Genomic DNA, 10,344 nt, shown 5'->3' on the forward strand with positions numbered 1-10,344 from the left:
TACATAAATTAGCCTGGCACAGTGGCACACACCTGTAGTTTCAGCTACTTGGGAGACTGAGGCAGGAGAATTGCTTGAACCTGGGAGGCAGAGGTTGCAGTGAGCTGAGATCACGCCACTGCACTCCAACCTGGGTGACAGGGCAGGACTCAGTTCTCAAAAAATTAAAGTTTTTGTTTTTTTCAAAGAGCATGACCTTTGGAGTCAAGTAGCATGTGTTGGACCATGCCCACCCTGACCATACCAGCTCTGTGATCTTGAGCAAATTAAATTCCTTATGCCTGTTTCTTCCTCTGAAAAATGGAAATAATCATAGCATTGTTTTGAAAGCTAAATGAGGTGATGGATTTAAAGAACTTATTCTTTGACACATGGTAAATGCTTCATTTTAACTAGTTATTTTTCACTGTTGTTTTTTTCAGTTTGTTTTCTTTGGTGTCTGTCTTTCGTGGGAAGCATTTCTTATGTCTGACGCTTTTTATTCATGTTACAGAGCTGTTTGAAAGCTGTGTGAGTAGTGGGGCTTATAAACCAGTGAGTTTGACTCTAGGTGCCTAGGAGCCAGTTAGCTTTTATGTTATGAACCTGAATGACCCTTCAGTCTCTTCCCTGTGGTAGTTCAGTCTGCCTCCTGCAGAGTGGGTGTGGGCCTGTTTTCCCATATTCTGGAACTAAGTGGGAGGAAGGAGCTGGAGAATTGTCTGTTCATTTTGCAGACTTCATTTCAGACTCTGACTTCAGGCCACCCTTCAGCTCTGCTTTCCTCTGTGACTGGTTCCCAGGCCAGAGCCTTGTGGTCCAGTTGCTCAGGAAATGTTCTTCCTTTCTCTCAGAGTCTGCCAATTCCTTCTGAAGCGGGTAGGAACTAGAGGCTTCACCCATCTTCCTGTTGTCAGTTTATTACGTTGTCTCTACCCCTCCCACCACTCAGCTCTGCCTTCCAGAAGGTCTCCAGCTTTCTAGTATCTGTAGAGGGGAACAACTGCTCCCCATCATCTCCTTTTTAGACCCTAAGCTGTGAACTTCTCTGTCTGGTCTGCTAAGTCATTTACCCTTCCTCCACTTTCCATCTTTATGGATTGTGATTTGGGCTGATAGAGGCCATCTAGTGATATCAAAGATGTACTGGATTTTTGTTTCATGGTTTCCTTGATTTAAGTGTGATTTCTCAGAGAAGAGCAGGCAAAGATATCTTTGTTCTGCTTGCTGTCTCAGGATCTGTGTTTTTACCACTGATGCTTTTTATTTTTCTATAAATGGCATTGATTTTTTTTCTTTGCTTGTTCACCCTATTCTAGTCGGAGCTCAGCTGCATGGAAGGCAGCTGCACATGTTCGTTCCCAACTAGTGAGCTGGAGAAGGTGCTCCCCCAGACCATCCTGTATAAGTATTATGAGCGAAAAGCTGAGGAGGAGGTTGCAGCAGCCTACGCTGACGAGCTCGTCAGGTTGGTTCTCAGGCAGAGTGTGCCATCTGCCAACCCTTCCCCAATGTGAAAACTACCTGGGCACTTGCATCAGATGATGAGAATTGTATGTGTCTTCCAGGTTTCTTGGTATTTCTTGCTGAGAAATAAGATTATCAGTAATATTTTTTTAATTTTTTACACCTCAAAACCATTGAGTAACCAGTAATTCTATAAATGGAAAAATGTGCAGCTCAAACTTTCTTTTTTTTTTTGAGACAGAGTCTCATTCTGTTGCCCAGTCTGGAGTGCAGTGGTATGATCTCAGCTCACTACAACCTCTGCCTCCTAGGTGCAGACTCATGCCTCAGCCTCCCATAGCCTGGATTACAGGCATGCGCCACCACATCCGGCTAATTTTTGTATTTTTAGTAGAGGCGGTTTCACCATGTTGGCCAGGCTGGTCACAAACCCCTGACCTTGATCCGCCCACCTCAGCCTTCCTAAGTGCTGGGGCTACAGATGTGAGCCACCATGCCTGGCCTGCAGCCCAAACTTCTGTCTACATATCTTGGCACCCCCTAATCTTCTGTCCCATAGATACAATCATGGTGCCCTGGGCTAGAGGGAAATTTGTATATGCAAAGAGTTTTCATTAATGTTGGGCCTTGTTTATTGAGTGGTTTGTACTGAGTTAGGACTTTGAGTGGTGCTTATGTTTCCTGATAAAAACCAGCACAAAGAAGAGGCTCAATCTGTGTTTTAAGGAAAACTAAGGAATGTAAAAGGGATGTGAATGTCCAGCTCAAAACTCCCATCTTCATATGAACAGCCATTTGGAGCTGGAGCCAAATCAGGCTTTAATGTTTGAAGTAATGTCACTTGTGCTGTTCTGACTCTAGGTGCCCCTCCTGTAGCTTTCCTGCTCTGTTGGACAGTGATGTGAAGAGGTTCAGCTGTCCTAATCCTCGCTGCCGAAAGGTAGGGAGGCAAATTTTTTTCTAGGTGTATATTGAATTATGGTATTATGGGCTGCCCTGATGACCCAAATATCTGCTGTTTATCTGACTGCTGATGTATAAGGATTTGAGTGCTTTCCTTTTCATAAGCAAATGAAGATGTGTACTTTGTAAGTAACGGTTGACATGGTTACTGAGATGATGGGAGCCACTCGTGGCACTCCAGTTACAAAGCTGTGGATTCCTGTTTCATATCTCTTATAAGGACAGATGCTATAATGTAAAGTGGAAGTGTTTAGTTTTGTTCCCCACTGTGTCAACATTTTTCTAGCTCTTTTCGCTACCTGTGCTCAAATACCCCTACTCCCCCCCACACACACACACACCTACCCCTTTTGCCGTTTTCAATGTCCAAGCAACACTTCTTTGATGAAAGAACTGGGCATCTTAGTGGCATCTCCATCACATCTGGTAGGTTATTTATTTGACTGTTTCTTCTCATAAGAACTGACAATATCAGGTAAGAACAGAGCTATCTAGGCACATTACTGTTACAGGTCTTTCTTCCCTTTAACTTGGCTCCCACTCTGTGAACTAAGAGTGTCTTAAAATTTGTCAACTATTTAGAAGCCACTTAGAGTTTTTAGTGAATATTAACATCCACCTAGACAAATATATTTTAAGCCATTTTTCTAAAATTACATGATTAGAGTTGAACAATGCAATAGCTTTGCCTTGAGGAGAGTAAAAAAATTAACGTAGAGACTAGAAAAGGAAGAAGAAACTAAACTAATAAATCAAAGCTTTAATTTCTTTTTTTTCAGCATTAATATTTCTAGCCATTTTGTATGTTCACACCCCAGGCTGTTGCTATAACAGTTATCCCAACAGTCACTGGTATCTTTCAACTCTAAGAAAGCAGAATGCTAGGCTGTCCCTTGTATGCTTCCAGTGGGTCGGCTACTGGACTGCCTAGGGAGGTGATGCCTATGCTAGGACACAGCGGATAAGGGGGAAGTTGCCAAAGGATGGAAAGCGTAGAGGTGGAGTGGAGATGGAGAAATGTTCTCGGCCCCAGGAGTGGCAGCAGCATGGATGCTTACTGGTACTAGCAGTGTCAAGGAGGCTTATAAGCTGGGTAGGGGCAGGCTCATGCAGAGTCTTGAATGCTCTCTCCTGAGGTGGGGAGAGGTAAAATATCATAAGAGTCTACTTGGCTATCGAGTAGTCCAGGTGAGAAATGTACAGTACTGCATGGCTACTTAGGTCTTCATGATTTGCTTAGAAGGAGCTGTGAACTACATTTTCTGGTAAGGTTTCAAATAAGATGGCAGATATTTGGACAAGTGAAAGTGCTTATGTACAATTAGGAAGGCCAAAGAAGAGAAGAGACCATTATTATCTGAAGAATTTTTTTTTTTGTTTTCCCTGAAATAGGGTGTCACACTGTCACCCAGATTGGAGTATAATGGCACAGTATCAACTTACTGCAACCTCCACCTTCTGGGTTCAAGCAGTTCTCCTGCTTCAGCCTTCCAAGTAGCTGGGATCAAAGGCATGTGCCACCACACCTAGCTAATTTTTATATTTTTAGTAGAGACGAGGTTTCACCATGTTGGCCAGGCTGGTCCTGAATTCCTGACCTCAAATGATCTGCCCACCTCAGCCTCCCAAAGTGCTAGGATTACAGGCATGAGCCACCATGCCTGGCCTGAAGACATTTAAAAGCAGCCTGCATTCCTTGCCCGGTGGCTCACGCCTGTAATCCTAGCACTTTAAGAGGCTGAGGCAGGAGGCTCTCTTGAGACCAGGAGTTCAAGACCAGCCTGAGCAACATAGTGAGACTCTAGCTCTACAAAAAAAAATTTTTTAACTCAGCTGGGCATGGTGGTGTGTGCACATAGTCCTAGCTACCTGAGAGACTGAGGCAGGAGAATTGCTCGAGCCCAGGAGGTTGAGGTTGCAGTGAGCCATGATTGCGCCACTGCAGTCCAGCCTGGGTGACTGAGTAAGACCCTGTCTTTAAAAGAAAAGATTAAAAATAAAAGCCTGAGGACACACATGAGTCTGGAACAGCATCTAGTGAGTGTTATAAGAGTGTCAACTTGGAATGTTGGTGGGAGCTTGCCAGGGGCCCTTAGGATCCCAGATAGGAACACCACACGTATTGTCATTTCTATCTGTGGGAGGAATATACATGCCCCGCTGAACTTGGAGGTGGCCGTGTAGCTTCTTTTGGCCCATGAAACATGTAACTAAATAGATCACTTGCAGAAAAAGCCATAAAGGCATGTGGTGGGGAGTAATGTCAAGATGACAGACCCTCCTTTTCCCATAGAAATACCAGTTCAACAACAGTGTAAGGACCATTTCTCTCTGTGGGAAATTTAGAAACCAGTTGCATCAAAGGCTGAAGAATTTGTGATGCTGGCTCTCCTGAGTTCCTCCCCTTGGCACAGCACCATATATATGATTGGGAGGAAACTCCCAACTCCTGGCGTCTCCCTGCGAAGGGAAAAGAAGACTGGAACTTACATCTAATATTCTGACCTTTCAGGAGGGTACTCAAGGAACTGGTTTCTGTCTTGTCTCACAGGAAAGGGCACCAGTTGGGGGCCACTGAGGACAAATGGGAAGGTGGAACTAGTACATACTAACTCCTTATTGCCCTCTCCCAGCTCAGCGCAGAACAAGCAGAAGAAAATTCCCATCTCTCTGCTTCTCTCAGGAGGGAAGGAGTTGGAGCGTGAGTCCAGCATTCTAGGTTTTCTGGAGCCCGCCCAAGACTCTGGTTTCCGTCTCACTTGATGGAGCAGTGCTGGGACCTGGTATGGTCTAAGTCCCTGGGGGCTGCTGAGAGCAAGAGAAAGCTGGACAGCTTGTACTGCTCCAGAGGACCCCATGGTACAGTAGGCAGAGTCCAGTGCACCTCGAAGGCTGCTTCTTGGGTCCAGAGGAAGGGAAGAGTAGAGCATGTGTCCAGCTTTTAGGCTTCTCAAGGGGCTGCCTGAGGGACTGGCATCTGTCTCACCCAATTCAGTGCTGGCAGAACCCAACCTACTCTAGATGTCTGGGAGCTGCTGAGGCCAAAAAAAAAAAAAGCCTGAGCACTTACATTGGCCTATAGTTTAGCAAAGTCTTCTTGCACAAAGCCTATTTTAGAATAAAGTATGAGTATCTCATGTAATTTGTTGAATACTATACTGAAAGTGAAAAAGAATTATTGTATGGGTACTTGAATTACAGTTTCTACCGAATGTATATCACTTTCACACCACAGTAAACTCAAAATAATAAGTTAAAGCATTGTAAGTTGGAGACCATCTGTGTGTGCACCCAACATCAGTGCATCCAAATATGTGAAGCAAATACTGGTATCTGAAGGGGAAAATACCAACATAAAAATAGTAAGAGATTACAAAACCTCATTTACAATCATTGTTAGCATCACCAGACAGTTTAGTAAGGAAACTGCTGACTTGAACAACACTATAGGCCTAACAAACACATAAAAAACATTCTAGCCAATAGGAACAGAAAACACTTTTTCTCTTCTAGTGCACATGGAACATTTTCAGGATAGAGAATATTAAATCATAATACAAGTCTTAACAAATTTAAGATCAAAATCATATTAAGTATCTTTTCCAGCCACAAGGGAATGAACTTAAAAATCACAAACAGCAAGAAAATTCACAGGAAGAATGAACTTAGAAATCACAAACAGCAAGAAAATTCACAAAATAAGAGAATAAAGAACACTCTGTTCGGGCATGGTGGCTCCCGCCTGGAATCCCAGCACTATGGGAGGCCGAGGCGGGAGGATCACCTGAAGTCAGGAGTTCCAGACCAGCCTGGCCAACATGGGGAAACTCTATCTCTACTAAAAATACAGTAATTAGCTGGGTCTAGTTGTGTATGCCTATAATCCCAGCTACTTGGGAGGCTGAGGCAGGAGAATCACTTGAACCCAGGAAGCAGAGATTGCAGTGAGCCAAGATTGTGCCACTGCACTCCAGCCCGGGCAACACAGTGAGACTGTCTCAAATACATAGACATACACACACACACACACACACACACACACGTGAGACTGTCTCAAAGACACACACTGAAAAGTTTTTTTTCACTAAGATCAGGAACAAGGTAAGGATACCCACTTTCACCACTTGGTTGCTACATAACACTGGAAGCTCTAGCTAGAGCAATTGGCAGGAAAAAGCAAAAGCATACATATCCATGCGTTTCACAGATAACATGATCTTACACGCACAAAAAATTGTTAGAACTAATAAATTCAGCAAAGGTACAGGATACAAAATCTGCATATAAAAGCAAGTTGCATTTCTATACACTAGCAAACACTCCAAAAAAGAGAAATTTAGAAAATCTAATTTATAGTACATCTTAAAAAGAATACTTAGAAACAGCCAAGGAGTGGAGAAAGACTCACACATGGAAAATTACAAAAAATTGCTGAAATAATTAAGATATAAATAAATGGAAAGACATCCCTAAAATGCATGTGGAACCACAAAGGATCCCAAATAGCCTAAACAGTCTTGAGTAAGAAGATCAAAGCTGGAGGCCTCATGCTTCCTGACTTCAAAACATATTATAAAGCTACAGTAACAGAAACAGGCAGATATGTAGACCAATGGAACATAATACAGTCCTCAAAAGTAAATCCACACATTTATGATCAGCTGATCTTCAACAAGGGTGCAAAGAATGCACACTGGCAGAAAAGGTAGTCTCTGATTAATGGTGCTTGGTAAACCAAATACCCACATGCAAAAAAATGAAATTAGATCCTCATACCATATCTTATATGTACCATAACACAAAAATCAACTCTTTAAATGGATTAAAGACTAAAACTTAAGTGTAAGACCTGAAACTATGAAAACTAGAAGAAAACATAGGTGGAAAGCTTCATGACATTGGTCTTGGCAATGGTTTCCTGAGAATGATACCAAAAACAAGGTGACAAAAGCAAAAATTAGGCAAGTGAGACTACTAAGACGCTTTCAGCCAAGAAACCATCAACAAAGTGAAAAGGCGCCTATGGAAAGGAATTGAAATCCTTTGAGAAAGGATCTCAGAGAGCATGTTCCCGTGTTCTTTGCAGCGTTGTTCACGGTAGCCACAAGATGGAAATAACTTACATGTTTGTCAACAGATGAATGGTTAAAATATGGTATACTATGCAGCCTTTGAAAAGAAGGAAATCCTGGCACATACTAGAACACAGATGAACCTTGAGGACATTGTGCTCAATGCAATTAGCCAGTCACAGAAGGACAAATACTACACGATTCCACTTAAACGCAGGATGTAAAGTAATCAGACTCATAGAAGCACAAAGTAGAACCATGGGTGCCAAAGGCTGGATGAAAGCGAAGTTGGAAGTCACCATGCAGTAAGGGAGTTTTGGTCATGCAAGATGAAGTTGTTTAGAGACCAGCTGTACAACAGTCTGCTAATAGTTAATGACACTGTACACTTAAAAATATGTTAATTGGGTGGATTTTGTGTTATGTGTTTTTACCACAGTGTTTTTTTAAAGGGCATATAGGCATGTAGTTTGTTTTCTTTTCCCTCTACCAAAAGGGATATGCAACATGAGTGAGAACAAAGTCTCTCTTTTGAGCTACTGAGGTTTGAGTTTGTTTCAGCAGCATAACCTAGCGTATCTTGACAGATAAAGCTTATAAGGACCATAACTGATGATGGAGGTGGAGAACAGGAACAGATTTGAGAGGCAGAGAGTTAGAAGGTGATGTGCTGCATGTGAAGGTGGGGAGAAGGCCAGAGGACTCACAGGCTTGTCTTGTGTTGGGCCACTATGTAGTTGATGATGCTGTTTGCAAAATTGGAAATGGAATCAAAAAGATTGAGAAGATTGTTTTGGACATGTTGAGCTTTTAGGGGAGACAGCCAGAGTGTACGTGTTTTCACAATGCCTGGCACTTAATAAGATCTGTGACCCTAGATCAGTGACTAGGGTCAGTAACACAGGGAGAGACCTAGGCTGGAAAAAGATTTTGGAGTCTGAAATGAGCAGCAAAGGGAGCAAAGAGGTGGAGGCAAGGTGCCCATCAGGGAGATTATTAGCTTAGAAATGTTGGGCCACTAAGTTCAAAGGATGTGTTTTCATTTATTGGCATCTTTTTATGCCCCTGAGCAACATTTTGCAGTGAAGAGAATGTGTCTTATGATTACATGATCGATTACAGTATGCTTCAGAACTTGACTTTGACCTACAGATAATAGCATTCACATTTCGTCTCTAATGTTAAGGTAAGAATTGTAGGTGTTGGCCCATCATGGAAAATGAAGTGAAAACTGTTACTGCATGGGGACCTGAGGCAGTGAGTGACAGCCTGGTGGAGCTGGCTCAGTGACCCATCAGTGGAATGAGAGAAATCCCCACCTTGTCCTTTGGGTGGGAAAGGAGAGCTTATGCCTAAACGTTGTCCTTATTTGAGGGCAGTGGAACGAGTTGCCACTAGGTGGCACTAACGCTCCATGAGGAAAGGGTTTTTCTCTTGGGGGTTTCAAAAGTATGTGTCAGCAAAACACTGTTTTGTAAGCAGAATTGACACAGTTCTTTCAGGCTCAGTACTAAGGCAACCGCTACATGCATTTAGACTTTAACATCTAAAATGTCCATGTTAGTAGCACATATGCATATGCTTTTACCTTTCTCAATTGTGCAAGTTCTCCTTATGCCATTCTTTCTAGCAAGATGGCTAAAGCAGTCGCTAATCCTTGAGGATTCCCAATGTTTAAGAAATGAGCGACAAGCTAATTTTGACCCGTGTGAGACTAAGGACACCTGCTTTCTCATTGCAGTGTCTTTGCCAGTAATATAAATTCCAGTTGGCTTTTCAGGAACTTGTAGCTCTTGAAATGAGTCGTTTATATTAATGCGCTATCTGGAGGAGGACTTGAATGCCTGGAATCATTCCCCTGGAATCCCTGAAGAACAAGACATATATCTTTGATGAAATGGAGAGAGTCTTTGTTTCATTGATGTGATCGAATGCTTTTGTCAAGGCTCTCAGCTCCCTTGTGTGTTGTCAGATAAAGAATTCATTAGTTTGTTTTCAAGCGTGCTGCTTTTAGGAATGAATTGGGTATATTTGATGTGGAACTGAAGAGTGTTACATAAAAGATTTGAAAGTGATGCTTCTGGTATATGTGTTCTTAGGGTCAGAAGTTTCACTGTTGAGTCTTTTCTGCCTTGCTACAGCCATAACTTTGCTTTATAAATGCAGAGGTATGTAAGCCAAGCTTTCCGGAAACTTAGCGCCACGAGGTGGAGGTTTAGGCACACTCACAAAGCAAGTGCTAAGGATGAGAGACCATCAGGTGGTGAGAGTTTAATCACAGTAACTGAAGAGCAGCATCTGGTGTAGAGTCTTTTCATAGAAACTGCAAATGTGTGTGTGATTGTGTAACCACTCATCTTTTCCCAATGTCACTTGTATTTATTTTATTTATTTATTTTATTTAGCTGACCTGCCAGCTCTCTACCCTGCTTATCTTTTTCTGCCCTTTCCAGGCCCCATCCTGTTCTTTGTAGCATTTGTTGTTGTTAACTTTACAGCCGTGAAATACAACCAAAATTCACATCTGCAGTGAACCAGTTTGTTGGTTAAAAAACAGGCATCTGCAGCCGCCTACAGTAGCTGCATGGCTGCGTGAAGAGAATGTAAATGAGCATGCACCAGCTATCAGTGCCAGGGCCGCTCCAGCTGTGATGGCGGGTGGTTGGCACTTATTAACAGCAGTCTAATTTGGGGCCCAGCCAGTCAGCTGACTCCGGTGCTGAGCACAGACCTTCACATTTATCAAGAGATGAATGAAGCTTGGGCCACTTGTTCCTACTATCAGGGAAGACCTTTATTCAGGAAGTAGCATTGACAAGAACCAAATGTCTGGGTAACAAAAAGATTTTTTTTTTTTTTTTTT

At 42.6% G+C, this 10,344-nt stretch overlaps 1 protein-coding gene across 4 annotated transcripts in view; it reads left to right on the plus strand.

The window, feature by feature from the left end:
* Window positions 1–10,344, plus strand: part of RNF216 (ring finger protein 216) — a 166,622-nt gene that overhangs the window by 67,980 nt on the left and 88,298 nt on the right. For all 4 annotated transcript variants that reach the window (XR_005201115.1, XM_017533820.2, XM_017533822.2 and 1 more), the window contains exons 12-13: window positions 1,299–1,447; window positions 2,308–2,386. Coding sequence is in view for 3 of the 4 variants with exons in the window: in XM_017533820.2 (XP_017389309.1) it covers window positions 1,299–1,447; window positions 2,308–2,386 (228 nt within the window). In the remaining variant the exon portion in view is untranslated. The remainder of the gene's footprint in view (window positions 1–1,298; window positions 1,448–2,307; window positions 2,387–10,344) is intronic.

Source organism: Cebus imitator, unplaced genomic scaffold, assembly GCF_001604975.1.
Source record: "Cebus imitator isolate Cc_AM_T3 unplaced genomic scaffold, Cebus_imitator-1.0 Scaffold82, whole genome shotgun sequence".
NCBI classification, from domain to species: Eukaryota; Metazoa; Chordata; class Mammalia; order Primates; family Cebidae; genus Cebus; species Cebus imitator.